At 47.5% G+C, this 18,706-nt stretch overlaps 1 protein-coding gene across 4 annotated transcripts in view; it reads right to left on the bottom strand.

Moving 5' to 3' along the window:
- Window positions 1–18,706, bottom strand: part of Greb1l (GREB1 like retinoic acid receptor coactivator) — a 225,988-nt gene that overhangs the window by 15,502 nt on the left and 191,780 nt on the right. For all 4 annotated transcript variants that reach the window (XM_029546956.1, XM_029546955.1, XM_029546958.1 and 1 more), the window contains 8 exons: window positions 16,713–16,843; window positions 13,140–13,479; window positions 8,917–9,032; window positions 7,845–8,089; window positions 3,555–4,102; window positions 3,290–3,392; window positions 946–1,101; window positions 529–668 (listed from right to left, as the gene is read on the bottom strand). In XM_029546956.1, the coding sequence (XP_029402816.1) occupies window positions 529–668; window positions 946–1,101; window positions 3,290–3,392; window positions 3,555–4,102; window positions 7,845–8,089; window positions 8,917–9,032; window positions 13,140–13,479; window positions 16,713–16,843 (1,779 nt within the window). The remainder of the gene's footprint in view (window positions 1–528; window positions 669–945; window positions 1,102–3,289; window positions 3,393–3,554; window positions 4,103–7,844; window positions 8,090–8,916; window positions 9,033–13,139; window positions 13,480–16,712; window positions 16,844–18,706) is intronic.

The raw sequence follows: 18,706 nt of genomic DNA, 5'->3' as shown, positions 1-18,706 counted from the left end.
ATTTCAGAATATGCTTTTAAGAGGCTGGGGGAGGGCATGGTCCTGAGAACCAGGTTTGGGGAATTTGCTCAGCACAGCCTTGAAGCAACGGAGTCTTGGGTGCTCAGTACCAACACTAAAAGCTCCAGGAGAGAAAAGGGGAAATGGGAAAACAACATGGAACTGTTTCCTCCTCCTGTGCATAAAGATGCACTAGGCAAAAAGATGCTTAAGGGGTTGGGAGCGCTAGAATATGCATTATCATTTGCAAGGCCCTGGGATATGCGTATACCTAATACCCAAAATATGAGAAAATAAAACCAGGCATGGTGGGTATGCCTGTAATTCCATTCAGTGTGCTGGAGGATTGTGAGTTTGAGGCCAGCCTGAACAGTGAGCTCCTGTACCAGGAGGAAGATGAGGGAAGAGGTAAGTGCTGAGTGACAATCGGAGTTTCTCTGGGACCTGAAGCCAGGAGTGTCAGGTTTCACCCTACCCTCTACCTCACAGACAGGGTCCACAGTGGGCAGGCAAGGGCAGAGGCTGTACCTGGGAGGTGGGGGTGAAGGCCATGTACTGCTGGCACTGTTCGCAGTGGTGGAAGGTGTTATAGGCCGCGTACTGGGTTAGCATCATCGACATGGTTTCTCGTTGCCGAGGCTCCTCAGCTTTGCACTCCTTTATTACTTCTGCGTATAAAGGGAGAAGGGGCGTTATTTCCATGACTCACACGTGAAGCTTGGAAAGAAATGCTCATTTCTCATAAGGACGTTTCAGAGGACTATGTAACTGAGCCCTAACAAGCAAGTTTAAAAATCAAGGTGGATGTATGTGCCTGTTCATGTGTAAGAGTGAAAAACAGAATTATTATGCTCTTCTCAAAGGAGCGGACTGTCTCCCTGGCCCACCTCAATTCTTGATTTAGAGTTCCCTTGACCTCCACAGACTGGCTCTGTGTGTACTGACCTTGTTTGATCCCAGCCAGCTTCTCACTGTAGACCAGGCTCATCAGACTGTACTTGGGATCGTGTACACTGACGTCGAAAGGCATTTTGCTGAAGGTCTCGATGTCAGGCCAGGGCTCCCCCTCTGACTGGGTCAGTTCGCTGATATCACTGTGATCTAGGGCAGGGCAGGGCATAGGACAGATGGGCCCACGTCCTTCCCTCCTCACCACCACCCTGAACAGGTATATTTACCTGTTCAAGTAAATAACTGCATCACCTCCATCTTGAAGCACAAAGTCCAGGGAAACATTTCTGAGAAGGGACCTCTCTTATCCCAGAGTAGAAGGAACCCAAACGACTCCTTCAGACTTTTCATCTCACTAGCCCTGAATTAGTTTCTCTATGTCCAGTTCACAAACTCCTGTGCCATTAAATCCAAAGTCTGCCAATTCTCCTTAAAAACATACTTACGTTATGATGGTCAAAATTCTCAACTTTAGCTGTGGGGTTTGAAGGCGCTGATGTCCTGGATAATTTGGTTATTGTTGTTTCTCAATAGTGGGGGCAGCTTCACACAACCCAGGCAAGCACTGAGCCATGGCCCCAGACTTTCTATAAAAATCTTGGTTGTCAATTTGACCACATCTGAAATCCACTAAAACTCGTGTAGCGCAGCATACCTGTGAAGGATCTTCTTGGCTGGACCATTTGAAGTCAGAAGACCCACTTTAAATCCGGGCCACACCAGTCGGCAGTGTACATCCAATGACATGGAAGAAGGGATCTTTTCCTTTTTGTCTGCTTGCTCTCACTCTCACTAGCAAGCTCTTCTATCCTACTGCTAAGGCAGTTACTACCTACATTTTTGGAATTCCAATGTAGGCCAAATACCAACAGTGATATCCATCCTGGTGGACTGAGTAACTGTCAAATTCTTGGCCTTTCTGTCAGGAGAGAGCCATTGTTTCACCGGGCAGACCACAGCCTGTAAGCACTCTCTAATCTATCCCATTTTAATATAAATAGACTTAACACCATCAGTTCTGTACTTCTAGAGAACCCTGATTAATGCTCATTCTCATGAGGGTGACCAGGTTCAGCTTGGATCTGTGCTAGAGCCCAGGCAAGCCTTGATGCTGTCTGTCTTCTGCCTTAGCTGATTCCAGCCTGGATGGACACTGGGCCTGAAGCAGCCGAAGCCCCAGTGGGTGTGGTTCACTAGAACCCCTGAGTGCTTCATCCTCCAGGGCACGCTTGTTCCCTCCCTTCCCCCACAGGACCACAAGAGCAGTGAAGACAAAATCTTTACCCAGGTGCCAGCCTTTGAGCACTTCCAGAGCTTGAATCCTGGTCCCACCCCTTAGTAATCACCCCTCTAGGCACAAACTTAACCCCTCAAAGTGCCAGATTCTTGTGGGTCTCAGAAACATTAGGGATGGGAGAACCAAGGTGCTAAGACAGTGGTAGACACACAGTATATATACAATAGATGATATTCATTATTATTATTTTTTTTTTCGAGACAGGGTTTCTCTGCATAGCCCTGGCTGTCCTGGAATTCACTCCATAGACCAGGCTGGCCTCGAACTCAGAAATCTGCCTGCCTCTGCCTCCCGAGTGCTAGGATTAAAGGCGTGAGCCACCATGCCCAGCATGATATTCATTATTAATGTGTAAGTCAAAATGTAGCTGAGGCTATCTCACTAGGTCCAGATGCTTTGCAGTCAGCTCAGTGACCTGAGTAGAGGAACCACGTGGCAGAAAGAGAAAATGGACACCCCAAGGTTGTCCTCTCACCTCAACACATGCCAGTGGCCATGCACCCCTCCCCCCCCCGCACGCACAGTAATATGTAATAATTTTATAACATAGCATGAACTGCTTTGGGGAAAAGCCCAAGGTTAGAGTGTAGCTATTATCCTTTTAATATAAATGACATTTGATTTTTGCCCAGAGTTATACCTTGAGTTGCAGTTGGCATTTTATTTGCAGTCTAAGCATGCTGGATGGGAAGTGACAGAGAATGTCTTGGCAGACCAGGGTGCGATCACATGACTTCTGTAGCACATCTTGAGTAAAATCAAAGGCCATGATACCAGGGAGTGCAGGGCAGAGCTGGCAAGAGCCGAAGGGTTTACCTGTCTAGGCAGTGAACCTACCTACCTGCCTACCAAAACTCTGACACACAGCTTGCTGCACACTGGAGAGGCCCCAGAGCTGAGAGCCACAGTTCAGTTGGAATTACTTGCTGGGCATCTTGTCTCCGGCCTCATGACAGTTGTGCAGCTTAGATGCCCTGGATACCCACGGGAAGCAACCCCGGCTCTTGGGTCTCAGGCCTTGGTCAGCCTGTCAAGCCTCACCTGTGTTGATCTCTTCCTCATTGTACACGTCTACCTCCAGCAGCCGGATGAGCATTCGGAAAAGGATCCTAAGGAACTGTAGATAGGAGCCGGTCTTTCCCACCTGGTGTAGGTGTTATTGAGGACCGGTGGAGGAAGGAGAAAGAAAAGATTCCTTTCACACTTTGGCTCTTCAGCTAAGGTCTGAAGAGGTCTACTGCCACCCCCGTCACCCCCCAGGATGTCCCTTACAACCAAGACAGGGTCCACCCTGTTCTATCCATACCTGGGGGGGCCCAGTGAGCAGCAGCCGCCTCGGGTGCAAGGTTCGGGCTCCCGAGATGGGGTCTGGCTGGTTGCTGTAGTCGGCGTGGTGCTGCCGAGCTGAGGTCCACTGGCGGTAATAAAGGGACTGCTCCTCGCTGCTCATGTCTTTGTGCAGGCCTGGCCGCAGGGCGCTCACCCAGGCCACATCAGCATGGGGCAGCAAGGACGCGGAGGATGGCAACCTGCCGCCCTTCTGGGATCCCAGCAGGCTGTACGCGGCTTTGGATAAGATGACCACGGGGGGCAGGGCTGTGTGCAGGCCCCGGGGCTGCCTGGACCACGCAAGAGCCTGGACACTCGAGGATGAGGACGAAGAAGGCTTGGAGGTGGTGCTACTGGCCATCGGAGGGCCCAAGGAGTCACACTCCTGCTTCAGGATCTCCCCAACCATGGCAGTGCTGGCGGAGACCCCTTCATCCAGCCGAATGCTGCTGGTGGGGGTGAGAAGCTGCTGCTGGGGTTTGCCAGCCGTGCTAGAAGAACTCACCCCGTTCTCCATGATGGAACCTGGAAGAGGACAATGGAACTCATCCTATTCTCACCCCTCCCTGATGTCAAGGTCACTACTGAGGCTCTACACCTCAAAGCCAAGACAAAACACAAAAGCCCAAACCCACCCACCCACCACCACCAAAACCTTTGGAACTGCAGACACAGTGATGGACAGTTCTTTCTGCCTCAGTTTCCCAGTGCTCCCTCCTGCTCCCTTGCCCTGGGTTGTGGGTGGAGTTGGCCAATGGGAGACAACGGCTAGTTGGGTCTATTTCCCCTGGTTCCTTCCCAAATTGTCCCCCTGGATGACAACTTTCTCCAGGAAGCCAGGCGGGGTTCACTGGGTCACTGGGTCACTGGGTCATTGGGCACTAGTACTTTGCTGCCTGTTGTTCCTTTCCTGGAGCCTTCCCCGTGGTTTGGAAGTAGTCCCTTTGTGAAGGTGTTCTCCCAGCTCCGCTCTCAGATGGTACTGGACTCACAGGCTCCACAGTTAAGTAATTTTCAGTGACACTTGCCGCCTTGGTAGCTGAGAGCCTTACACGTCAGACTTCCCTGGTCTGTAGCCATTTCCCAAACCAAGGCAGGCATGTTCTCTTTACAGGAGGGCGTTAGACCCGCTCCAGATGAGGAGCTGAGTCTCCAGCGCCTTTACTTGGTTAACTTTATGTAACCCTTTCTGTAGTGAATGACCTTCCTAATATTCATGGCTGAAGATCCTGTCTGACCTCAGATGGGTGCTGTCCAGCCTTGCAGTGAGACCTGACAGATTAACCATGAACTGCAGCTGTTAAAGTAAATCTCTCAGGCCTGGAGAGATGGTGCAGCAGTTAAGGGCACTGATTGCTCTTCCACAGGTCCTGAGTTCAATTCCCAGCAACCATATGGTGGCTCACAACCATCTGTAATGGAATCTGATGCCCTCTTCCAGTGTGTCTGAAGCTACAGTGTACTCATATAAATAAAATAAATCTTTTTTTTTTTTTTAAAGTAAATGTCTCTTGGGCTGGAGAGATGGCTCAGCAGTTAAGAGCATATACTGCTCTTCAGAGACCCCAAGTTTAAGTCCCAGCAGCCATGTCAGGTGACTCACAAAGGCCTGTAACTCCAGAGGATCCAGTGCCTACGGTCTCTGTGGGCCCTGCATCCTTGTGCACCCATCCCCCCAACACACACACACACACACACACAGACAGACAGACAGACACACAAACAGACAGACATACACACATATATACACACACAGACACACACATATACATACACACACAGACATATACACATACACACATGCACACACACGCACACACACACAGAAACACACAGACACACACGAAGACACCTATTGAAAAGAATAAAATTACTTTTCTAAGCCGCAAGGCTCCTTACTGCCCCGTGACTGTGAGGACTTGAGCTGGTGAGACCAGTGCCCTACTCCACATTGTTTGTATGAAACTGTGCTCTCTACTCCATTTCGAGGGAGACTGACTGCCTCCGCCTGCATGGGCTGAGAAACCGTGTCATCTGAGGGCTACCCATCCAGCACCAAATGACCAATGACTCATTCCTGGAAGCAGGAAGGGAGCCACCCTGTAAGTTTACTGAGACTGCGGGGGACATGAGTATATTTAAATCCTATAGAACTTATTGGACACACTAGACCAAGGAAAGCTCCCTCTCCTGACCCCTATAAAGTGACAGACACCTAACAAAGTGATGGCATGGTCCCAGGACCAAGTCATCTGCTGCTCTTACAGCTTAGGCTGAGCTCCCTGCTATTGCCAGAGCCTGCCTGTCTGCCTGGTCCCTATCAGGACCTGGATTTAACCTAGCCTTTCTTAGTTCCTGATCCATCTCCTGCTTTGAGCCCTGCTTCAGCCTTTCATCTAGCAGTTGAAAGCTGCTGCTTCACTTGGAACCTGACACAGCTCCCCCACCCCACCCCCACCCCCCGGCTTTCCACTGGTTTGGCTTGTTTTTCTCCGCCCACTTTTGAACCCTCCTGACCTCTGCTGCAGCCTCTTTAAGCTGCTTTCATTCTGACCCATTTATATACATCTGTAGATACATTCATGTATACATCTATTCATCCATCCATGCATACATTATATGCTGTGTGATATGAGAGTTAATATTAGTAATTAATATTGGATTAAAGAACCTGTATTCACCTCAGCCAGGCTTCTAATGAAGGCGGATTATATGATAAATCGCAGTCACTGTAGTCACTAAATCCTGTGAGTTTATTACCAAATTCTGACATTGTGGAAGGACACATATGTGTCTGTTGGCATAGTGTACACGCAACATCAGGCACTCGGCAGAGCCTGTCTCCCACTCTCAGCCTCAGCAGCTTTGTGGGAGCTTGGGGGCTAAGGTCTGTAGGGTCTGAGTTTTTGGGGTTGAACAAGGCTTTGTCATGAGACTTTTGTGGGTTTATCAGACCAAGTCGGGACACTGTTGGTGAGTGGGGCAGACAATGGAGGAGGGATGTAACTGAAAAGCCACTGAGGTGAGTGACACCTCAGCTTCTATGAGCACTTCTGTGCTTGCAGAAGACTGGGGCTCAGCTCCAGCACCCACATGACAACTCACAACTGTTAATAATTCCAGTTCCAGGGGACTTGATGCCCTCTTTGACCTCATGAACACCGGGCATTCAGGTGGTATAGGTACATACGGGTAGGCAACAATACTCACATAAGATAATTTTTAAATCTTTTTGAAAGAGAGCCACTAGGAAGGGAACAGCTTCCCCCACCCACTCATTTCCCTTCTCCTCACTCATCCCCCCCCCTCCATTTCCCTTCCAGGTCTCATATTCCCAAGATGCCAGAGATGATGTTTCCCCTCATTCTGTTACCTGTGCAGTTCTCTGGCTTTTTCTGATCTGGTTTCAGGGAAACCAGGGCCTACAGTGGTGGGGTTGAGGAAGGACAGGACGGGGTGAAGCCTGCTGAGGGTGAGTAGCTGGGTATACCTAGAGAAGGGCCGGTCTCATGTCCCTTCAGGCTACTAGAGATAGGAGGGCCCACAGGCATGGAGCCATCTGACAGCTGCTGACAGACTCAAATGGAGACCGGCACTGCTTGGGCACGAGCATGCACATGCTTGCACACGCATGTCTAGGTAATAACCACGAGCATGTGCATGCTTGCACACGCATGTCTAGATAATAACCTGATCTCCGTGCTAATTCAGAGAGTGGGTGGGGTGTTTCACTTCAGCCTCTTCCTTGTACTTTGATATATCATCTGATTTTTCTACATTAAACTTTATTACTTTCATAATAAAATAATTGGAAATAGGGTCTCATTTGCTGTATAACAATTTACGGAAAAGAAAATTTATACCAGGCTCTGCTGTCAAAACTAGTAGCCACTGAAAAGCCTACAGTATAGAACCACCTGACAAGAAGTACTTAAGGTAACCAGTCGTCCACCCACCGTCCGTCCACCTAAGCGCTGGTGCCAGACACTAAGCAAACCTCATATGAACGTAGAGCCCCCATCTCTAGACTGGTGTGAGCTCTGGAGTAACTGGAAGGAGATGGGGAGGCATCGGGAGCAGGCTGTGAGGCAAGCTGATTATGGCTTTTGCCTGTCACTAAACTCACGGTTAAACCCAGAGAAAGCTGTACCCCTTCAGCTCTCCTGCTTTGCAAGCACCCTCTGAGCAGCTGGAATCTGGAGAGGAGGTACTGCCATTGCTTGGTAGAGCAGTACCCAGCTCTACCTTGTGGAGAAAGAGTTCTGACCTGAGGTTCCTGTGACAGCGCTGCTGTTGCTCTGTGGCCTTTCCAAATCGATGAGCAGCTCCTCAGAATCATTCTCACTGGTGGGGACCCTCTCAGCCTCCTTTGCACTGAGGTCCAGGGCAGCAGCAGGCCCCCGGATGACCTCTTTGGAGACATAGCAGCATGCCAGGCCCACCTCCTGCTCCAAGGCCGTTCGAGTTAAATAGCTTGAGTCGATTAATCGCAGGTCACAGTACTTTAAGGATCTGTATAGAATGAACCATATTGGTGGCATGTCTCTCTAACACAGAATACTTAAGCATGCCTGAAGGTCCTGTGATTCGTGGGACAACGAAGACCACAGGTTTCAGTATTGGCTAAGTCAGCTCTAAATCTCAGCTCTGTGACCTCCCACCTAGCCATATTTCCCTGTGCTTCACTTCCCCTGTGTCCCTGAAGTATAAAAGAGAGAGGACAGGGACTAGAGATGTAGTTCAGTGACAGAAGATGTGTGCAGCATGTACGAGGGAGGCCCTGTGTCAGCTCCAGTGTCACTAAAGAGCAAAGTCCAAAGGATACGCATCAAAGGCTGGCTTGTAAGGTTGATGTGGAAGAGATACAGTACAAGCATTTAGTGTGGGTGACACACACAATAAACAGTTGACGCTTTTATTGCTATTGCCCTCCAGTCTATAGCCCTAGGTCCTCCAGAAAGTTTGGAGCATCAGATTAACAAAGACAAAGTGCTTTAAACTCTATCAGTTAATCTACCCATCCATCCATCCATCCATCCATCCATCCATCCATCCATCCATCCATCCATCTAGCATATCTATATCTGTCTGTCTGTCTGTCTGTCTGCCTATCTCCTGCCTTTCTTCTTTAGCTCTGCGGTATAACCATTTTTCCTCTGTGGCTTGGCCCCATTCCAGAACTGGTAGTTCTGGGAATCTGAAAGAAAACGAATGAGGCTCTATTTGGTTTTGTCCCTGCATGAAACAGTTACTGCCAGACAACTGAAATTGGTTCATCAATCAATCGGCAGTTCAGCCGTGGCCCCATGGAGCTGCAGAATCAGTGATTCAGGTCTCACCTGGGAAAAGTTTCTCCAAGGGGGTCTTTGCCAGTTAATATCACTATGCAGGGCAGACCTTCCAAGTCTTGATATGTCCGAGGGATCCACTCTTCCTGATCATTTCCTCTCCAGGTCTATAGAAGAGATACAGAAGAAATCATTAAAACTCCTCATTCAAATTTGTATATTTTATAAAGGTTTCTGGATACAGGCTTTAGACACACCAAGCTACCTAATGATCCTTATTAAGTGTGTAAACCACTCATATTGGAATGCTTCTTTTTATTCTTGTGATAGGGTTTTGATGTTTGAGATGGGGTTTCATTTAGCCTAGACTAGCCTCACCTCTCCTATGTAGCTGAGGATGACTTTGAACCCCTTATCTTGTCTCTATTTCCTAAATGAACACAGGCATGGCCGCCACATCCACCTCTGCATTTGCAACCTTCAAGGCATGACTATGAGAGCATGGACTTCAGTTTTCACCTCGATAATATGGAAAGGTGTTGGTATACCTCATGCATCAGCTCCACAAGCTGGAAAAACACCAGAGCATCCTACTGGTGATGTAAAACTGGCTATACTTGCTGGCTCAGACAAACTCTCGGGATTCTGTGATGAGAAAGGCCAGTTTCAGTTGTTAGGGACCTGAGAAAGACTCTTAAAACTCATCCAAAACATTTTAATCAAGCAAACAATGAGGCCAGCCCCAATTCTGGTGGTTAAATTTCTCTTTCTTCCTTTATCGACTGTCCTAGAGGTGCAGGTCTGTAATCCTAGTCACTCAAGAGACAGAGAGAAGCTCCCAAGTTCAAGGCCACCCCTAATGAGATGTGTATGAAAATGAAAGGCAGAGAGGACTAGGGGATATAACTAAGTGGTAGAACTTGCCCAGACACAGAACTGTAGGCTCAGTTCCCCACCCGACCTGACAAGTAAGGAGTGGCATGTGGCCACCAGAGTCTGGAAGACTGCCCCCACTGGATCAGAAGCAAACCCTTACTGAAGAGGAATGCCATCTGCTCCTGAGTTCACCATGTACCTACAAAGCACCCATTCTTCACTCATTACCAGGAACACTTATCCACGCAGATCCTTTAATAACTTGGACATCAGTCGTGAAAACATGACTGTACAATGCATGAGGAAAACCCACTTTTGAAAGATGTTCAAGGATGAAGGTTCTGTACCTGTTTGTTTTGGCTTTGTCTGAGATGGGGTCTTGCATGCCCTAGGCTTTAAACTTGATGTGAAGTTGAGGATAAACTTGGACATGTGATTCTCCTGCCTCTGCCTCCCAAGGGCTGAGGACACAGTTGTGTGTCACAACAACTGGTTTTGTGAGGTGCTGGGGATCAAATAAAGGACTTCATGTGTGCCAGGCACGCCAACAGCTAAGGTACAGCCTCAGTACCCAGATGTTTCCAGTTTAGAACAGAAAGAAAATGGGCCAATTCAAGTAGATAGGTTTCAAAGATTATTATTTATTACTTGTACAGAATGTAGGAAGGCTTTATGTCGACTTTCCAGCACGGCTTAACTGGCACTTCTGATAATGCTTAGCACAGAAGGACTAAGAAGCTGTTGTTCAGGGTGTATTGGCTCATCCCTTCAATCCTAGCACTCAAGGGGCAGAGACAAGTGGATCTCTGAGTTCAGTGGAGTGTTCCTGGATATATGCAGCAGACTCCAGGTCTGTCCCATGCCCAGGAGTAGTTGGCTGACACAAAACAGGAGCTCCAACTCCAGGGGATCTGTCTTCTTCTGACCTCTGTGGGCACCCATATCCACATCACACACACTTTGGGACCCTGGCATGGCAGCATATGCCTGTAACGGTGTTGCTCATGGGGAGGAGGAAGAAGAGGAGGAGGAGGAGAGGAAGAGGAGGAGGATGATGATGAGGAGGAAGGCTAGGCTTCAAGGTCATGCTCAGCTACATAGTACATCAGGGCCAGCCTCAGCTACTTGAGACCTTGCCTCCAAACAAACACCTCCTTCAGAAGGACATCAGTTCCATCCCTCTGCACCCAAGGGGACAAGGAATTGCCCCACTCAGAGTAGACAATCCTGGAACAGGAATAATTTTACTCAGCGATCTTCACACTGTGTTTATGTTCTTCCTGACAATAGGAATTCCCCTGAAAGTATTTTAGAGTCTGGAACCCACCATTAAATCATGATCCCACCAGGGTAAAGAGGCCAGGATAGCAATAGGATAGAATGGTAAGATGTCTTACCACTTGGGGAGGTTTTCCACTGAGTGTGAAACACATCTCACGTTTACTCTTGACAAATAGCATCCAGTCCACCCACTGTGCCATGCTTTCCCACCAGCCTGCCCCTCGTGAGGAGTGATAGTGACTTCCATGGATCTGATCTACTCTGGCCTTTGAATTATTTTTTCCAAGGCACTTAAGCTAACACAAGACTGGACAGCAAATGAGTTTTGGCTCAATACTGGGTTTACTATCTAGGTAACTGTACACGAGTTTCATATGCTTGTTGAGCGTGGTGACTGATTTATTTAAGGTTAAAAGTTTAATCTGTCCACAGTTAAAATTTTAATATCTGTCATCTCTGGCCAATTAACCGCAATGTATAATAGGATAAAGAGGGTTAAATATAAGAATGAGGCTATATAATGGGAGCAGTGTTGCATTTTACCCAAGACTGAAGGTAAAAGGTACTCCGTGCCTTCTGAGAGTGTCAAGGAGTCTAGGAGCATAAAGGAACAGGTGACCCAGTTGGCACCGGTCAAGAGGCGGTCCTGCTTACATGAGCATCCCTGTAGGAGTGTGTATTTTCACTCTCACACAGATAGTACAAGAGAGCAGAGGGGAAAAAGAGGTTTTGAGAATCTGGGACTCTTATGCACCTGGTATCTAAGTTACTCATACAAATGAAGGGACTTTCACTGCCTTGGGAAATAATCACTAGGAAGCCCTTCACGTAAGGCACACCCTCAGATAGCAGTCCTCACCCAGGGTGCACACACAGCCCAGTGTCCCCTTCCCTATGCACTGCCAATAACCCCGGCACTCCATGACGGACAGCTTTATTGTGTTTTCTAGACAGTGGCCCAAAGGGACAGGTTTTTTACAACCTACTGAAATATAATCATCTTCTTTTCTTTCCCTTCCCCCCCCCCCAGGCAGGATTTCTCTGTGTAGCCCTGTCTGCCTGTCTGTCCTCGAACTTGCTCTGCAGACCAGGCTGGCATTGAACTCAGAGACATGCCTGCCTCTGTCTCCCAAGTGCTGGAATTAAAGGTGTGTGCTACGACTGGCATACACTGACCTTCTGAACAAATGACTCACGACTGTCAGGAGCTATATATGGAGAGTGAGGGCCAACCCAAGGACCACCCTGCAGTCCTAGCAGAGCTCAGTAGCAGTTGTGGATTCTCCAGAGTGCTGCTATGCACGTGCCCATTGCTTCTAGTTCCTTAGTGTTTTCAGACTGCCTCAAGCCCTTGTCTCAGGGACTCACTTTCAGGAGGGCTGCAAGGCACTGCTATTCACCATATGAATTTTCTACAACGTGGCCTTTGACCATAATTTAATTTTTCTTCATCACTAAAACCTTAATGACACACATCTACTCACAAGGAAGTCCAGGTAGAAAGTCCACCTGATTTCTTGTCACAACCGGTTTTTAGATGACAGAAGCTGCCTCAGTGATGGCAAGGACGAGTGCTAATAATCCTTTACCTACTGTGCAGCCTCCAGCTGATACATAGATTAGATGCACAGAAAAGAATTAGTGAGAAACACATGGCAGTGGGCTAGAGGCATCCCCACCCAGGTCGGGAACAATGGGACAAACTGGTCCTCGCAGTTTTTGCACCTGTGCTTAGAGAGCGTGGAGACCGACTGCAAATGCATAGGAAAAGGGATCTGATGAGACCTGTAGAAACTGGTGTCAATTAAGAAAATCCAGTGCATCCTTTAGTTTAGCCTTAGCCCGGTCAGGGAGGTCAAAGTCACACGTGCAAAACTTACTCAGAAGCTGGGCGTGGTGGCACATGCCTTTAATCCCAGCACTCGGGAGGCAGAGGCAGGCGGATTTCTGAGTTCGAGGCCAGCCTGGTCTACAAAGTGAGTTCCAGGACAGCCAGGGCTACACAGAGAAACCCTGTCTCGAAAAACCAAAAACCAAAACAAAACAAAACAAAAACCTTACATCTACCCAAGAGTCCTAGAAAACAGAAACAAACAGTATGCCTGCCCGTTGCTAACCTTTAATCGTGTCACAAAGTGAGTTGCAACAGTGAGTTCGGAGGCGGGGTTCCCCAGGATGATCTCAAAGCGGTACTGCAGACCCAGCTTGTCTCGCACTTCCTGCAGCCTCTCCTTGGCCAGCATGGCCAGCTGCACCGAAGGCACTCTGATGACGAGCATGTGTCCCCTCCCACTTTTGTTCTTTCCTGGGGAGGTGATAAGGTCATCCATAATGCTGAGCGTTTCTGGTGTGCTGTGGTCTCGGAGGGACGCCATGGTGGTGAGAGCCATCAAGGCCTCTGAGTACTGCTGGATGAGAAGATAGCAGCGCACGACCATGCTGTGCAGCCGGGGGTACCTACAGACAGAATGCAAGGAGTTAGCGATCAGCGGACGGCCAGCAGGAACAGCAAGGCTTGCGCAGTAAAATACAGGTGGAAAACAGCAGGAAGGGGCTAATGTGCAGAATAACTTTGGATCCCACATTACTAGAAGTGGCTCCTCCTGTAATGCGTGTAATGTTGGGACAGGTAAAGGAAATTAGAGTTTGAGGGGTGGCCTAGTCACGCTACCGTCTCAAAGTACCACGTGGCCAGCACTGGGACCAGGAAGCTAGAACTGCCAGACCACAGACGCAAGCCTCAGGGCTGAGCAGCTTCCCCCACCCCTCCCCAGCAATTCAGATGCTCATTTAATATGGAGCAAGGTTAATTGTGCACGAGTCACAATCCTCATGCTGTTGCAGGAGGCATGCCAGTTCAGCTCTTTGATATCTGACTACAGTAAAGGAAACTGAGACACCGTTCTCATTATTCTTGGCGTTTCAGACATAACAAGAAAAGAAAAACACACAAAAAAAGATAACTACAGTTGGAGTGTTGGAGTGCTAGAACGAGCCTGTAACACGTAAGCCAAGGCAGGAGGGTCGAGAAGTTAAGCTCAGTCTGGGCTACATATGTGAAGATTCCAGTTTAATGGGATGCTATTAAAAAGGAAAAACAGCAAAAAACCAAAACAACAAAAACAAAAAACAAAAAACAAAACCCAACACATGAATTATTGCTAATTTGAGCTTTACAGGTAGCAGAAATATATCTTCCCATTAAAATGTTAGTAAGTGGAGCAGTGGTGGCACATGCCTTAAATCCCAGCAAGGAAGGTGAATCTCTGTGAGTTCAATGCCCTCCTAATCTACAGAGCAAGTTCCAGGACAGTCAGGGATACACAGAGGAACCCTGTCTCATAAAAACAAAACAAAATGAAACAAACAAACAAACAAACCCCCAAAACAAAAACAAAAAAGTGAGTTGTTACAGGGGAAATTGGAGCTAGCTGGAGAAAGAGCACCCCCTAGTGGAGACCCTTTTGTTACCAGAGACTGTTTGGTTAAGGGAGCTTGGGAATCTGAGCATTTATGGTCTCCCCTAGCTAGGCTGCCAGGTGGCAGTCACACTGGTCATGATGGCTGTTCAGGCGAGGTAGAAAATAGATGTGTTATTTTGGTGCTCTTCACCTGGAAGGCAGACTTGATGACCAAAGGGCACAGGCCACACTGGCTGCTGAGAAAGTAGGCACTGGCAGGGCAGGGCTGTGCAGGGTTTGGCTGAGGTGCTGAGCCTGGCAGAGCACCGAGGAGGAGCCTGGCCCCTTTCTTCTTGGCCACTAGTTGGTAGCTCAGGGTAGGCACGTGTGTTCTACTTCCTAATTCTCCTTAAAGTTGAACAAATGTTCACAAGCTTGCCTAGAAAAGCCCAGGGTCAAATACCAGTGAGGGCTATCAAATGAGCACCATGGCTTTGAAGAGTTTTAGAGGGAATAGAAAAGGTGACCACTACTCTAGCCTTTCCAGCTTTCACTGGGATGAGTGTGGCTACTGAGAGAAATTCAGCTACTTGTTCTCGATCACTGACTGGAGGCAGACTGGTCTGGACTGTATTCATGTCTCTGTCATGTCTTCTTGTACTGTAGGGTTTACTAGGCTGAGAACAGCACAGAACGCCACAGCTGGGATAGTCCTGGGCGAGTGCTAAGTCATAGACACCATTAGCTTGGGCAGAATGCTGGAGGGAAAGAAACCACAGGTGAACTATAGTTAAAGCTTAGGGTTACTTTACTGGCAACGGTTTTGTTTTTTAAAGATTTATTTATTTCATGTACACTGTCACTGCCTTCAGACACACAAGAAGATGGAATAGGACCTCATTACAGACGGCTGTGAGCCACCATGTGGTTTCTGGGGATTGAACTCAGGACCTCTGGAAGAGCAAGCAGTGCTCTTAACTGCTGAGCCATCTCTCCAGCCCAGGCAATGTTTTTAAAAGCCAAAAACATTAACTTTAAAGCACAGAAATTTACACTCCATACTTTGACAAAATTATGACTTAATGGTGAAGTTTCCCTCATCTGTTTGCATTAAATTATGATTGTGGTTTTGTATGACATAATCTTTTTAAAAAAGATTTATTTATTGTTATATGTAAGTACACTGTAGCTGTCTTCAGATGCACCAGAAGAGGACGTCGGATGGTGGTGAGCCACCATGTGGTTGCTGGGATTTGAACTCAGAAGAGCAGTTGGTGTTCTTAACCACTGAGCCATCTCTCCAGCCCCCATGACATCATCTTTAATGTCAGTCAATGGGAGCATCTTTTCAAACACAAGCCATGCACTCCTGAGACACTGGGCTGAAAGACAAGCTCTAAGCAGGGGAAGGATCTGGGTAGGAAAGTAAAACGGTGTCCCAGGGAGGACAGTTAATGACACAGGGGTGGTGTCTGTCGCTGAAGGCTATAACAGCTGTGAGTGCTGGCTCCACTCTGAGCTTGCTCCCTTCCCTACACAGCGGTATCCTGCTGATCTGGGTATATCCACTTATCTTTATTTTTTATTTCTCTTTTCTTAAAACATTTTCAAGATGATGAGGCAGACTGGTGAAGAGCTGACTCTACCCAACCCGTTCAGTATTAAGAACCTAGAGCTACTAGGAGGTCTGATTTACCTCCCCGCCCATCTGGGACAGTCACATAGAGGGATGTTACCCTCCCTTTGGGTCTATCAATCAGGCTCTGAGAAAACAAACACAAGACATCCCTAGAGCCGAGGAATAAGGAAGGCTGACACGGTAGGGAGAATTATCCCTAAAATAAAACAAATAAGACTCTCAGCCTTGCAGGTCAGGACCACAGGGTGGGTCCCAAGGAGACAACATGTTCAAATGTTTTCCATTACTTTAGCTATGATGTTCCATATGTAGCCACAGTTTCTCAAGGGTATCTTGCAGGGACCTGTTTAAGGATCCTTGCTCGCCCACAGTGAGCAGGTGAAGGGGAACAAAGCCTGAGGTATAATGTCTGGAAACACACAGATTCCCCTCTGCAGTGAAGCTGCCCAGGAGACAATCTGGGATGTGACAAATGGCACCGGCCCTTCCTGTAGGATGCCCTGCCCTTGTTCTTCTTGGAGGGCCATCTGAAGCCTGTGGTAGTAGAAGGCCACCTTGAGAAAGATATTTTTATGTGGCTTCTCAGTGTCACTTGCATGAACATCACCAAACTCACTGTGAAATGGCCAGACAAGGGCAGCCTTCCTTACCTCTCCAAGAGGGTGCTCACCATCTTCTCAAAGGTCTCATCGCATCTCAGGAGTGGGCTGGTAATCCCCCACTGCAGAGACTTGCTGTACTCATCTAAGCCAAAGTACAGCTTCTCGCAGCCTGCGTCCTCCTGATCGAAAACAGCAGAGCAGTAAAGACAGGTTTGGTGGGGGGCAAAGGGATGCAGCCCTGGAGCTTGACACCAGCACTGTATTTTCCTGGAACCTCAAGTATCATTAGTGGCATGTTGACACGTTTCATTTAGGAAACTACCCCTAGGTTTGTTTTCTTTTTCCTTTTGTTCAGATACACACAGCAGACAACTCCTTTTCTAGCTAGAAGTAGCTCTCTTTTCTGACATATCCATAGCACTTCGGAAGAAACTGAAAACCTCAAAGTTTGGGTGCTATTTAAATGTGGTGATCCCTTTTACAAGTGAAAATTAGTTTTCAAACAGAGTTTAAAAATACAGTGCACTATGAACATCCCACCTCATTAGACAGAACACAGCACCAATCCTCCTCCTTCTTGCTCATTCAGTTGTCACTATGCAAGTTAAATAATGATTTGGGGATGTGACACAAGGATGTCCCAGAGGATCCTGGGACCTGCAACAAGTGGCTGACTTTCAAGTAAGAAGGCCCAGAATAGTAAATGAGTTTTGGTATCTTTGTTTGCTTGGTTTTTGTTTGTTTGCTTTTTATTTTTGTTTTTGTTTTCTTTTTGAGACAGGGCTCTCTGTGCAGCCTCCCCTGTCCTGGAACTCACTCTGTAGACCAGGTTGACCTTGAACTCAGAAATCCACCTGCCTCTGCCTCCTGAGTGCTGGGATTTAAGGCATGTGCCACCACCTGGCTCTTTCTTCAGTTTTTATTTTTTTCATTTTTTCCTTGTGCCCGTGCATTTTATTTTCACATTTTTATTTGTTATGAATTTAATTTTCTTTCTCTTGTTTATTTTATAAAGAAAACAAGGCTGATACTAAAGTTATAATAACATAAAAATAAATTAAAGGAAGAAGATGAGGGTAGTAGAAATTAGAATGGACCAGGGATAAAGTTAGCAACCCTGGAAATGCATGTCAGGAATTTATGCATAACTTCTTAGAAGTGGCTGTAATACTGAACTTTTCTTTTGATGCAGTATCTCATGTAGCCCAGGCTGGCCTTGAACTTGATATATAGCTGAAGGTGATCTTGAGTTTCTGATCCTCCTGCCTCTGTCTCACAAGTGCTGGCACCACGGGTATGCGTCGCCATGCGTCGCCATGCCTGGCTAAACGCAGTGATGGGAATCAAACCCAGGGCTTCATGCCCACTAAGTAAGCATTCTGCCAACTTTATTATATCTCCATCCCCGGAGATAAATAACCTATTTTATGCAAATTTGTGATTTATAAAGTCTATAAAATAAATGTAGGGGGAGCTAGTGAGGTGGCTCTTGCAGAGAACCCCAGTTCAGTTTCTAGCACCCATCTGGTGGTTCACTACTGCCTGTAACTGAAGTTCCAGGGTTTCTGATGCCCTCTTCTGGTCTCTGTGTGCACCTGCATGCATGTGTACATACTAACAAGCACACACATAAATATATAGAGAAATAGAAATTATAAACATCTTTGAAAAACTATAAGGGACTATTAATTGGAAGTATTTAATTTTTAACACTCTTTCAAACAAGTCAGGCCCGGTTGCTGGCACAGGGTCTTACTTGAGAGCATCCTTTGCCAAGGACGAGAGGATCTCTTGGACTCCAGAGGCTTGGCATAGGCTGAATGACATCAGCTGCAAAGGACATGCTCTTTTTCTTTTTTGGTGGACTTGTGTTTTTCACTGCTCACTTTGGGAGAAAAAACCCTGCCCATTTCCTCTTCCATCTCGTCTGGACTGCAAGCATAGTCATGCAGAAGGACTGTGCTGTGTGTGCTTAGTTCTTCCTCTGCAGAAGGACTGTGCTGTGTGTGCTTAGTTCTTCCTCTGCAGAAGGACTGTGCTGT

Source organism: Mus pahari, chromosome 15 (assembly GCF_900095145.1).
Source record: "Mus pahari chromosome 15, PAHARI_EIJ_v1.1, whole genome shotgun sequence".
Taxonomy (NCBI): domain Eukaryota; kingdom Metazoa; phylum Chordata; class Mammalia; order Rodentia; family Muridae; genus Mus; species Mus pahari.
Note: the sequence above shows the minus strand (reverse complement) of the source record. Positions and strands in the feature narration are given on the sequence as shown.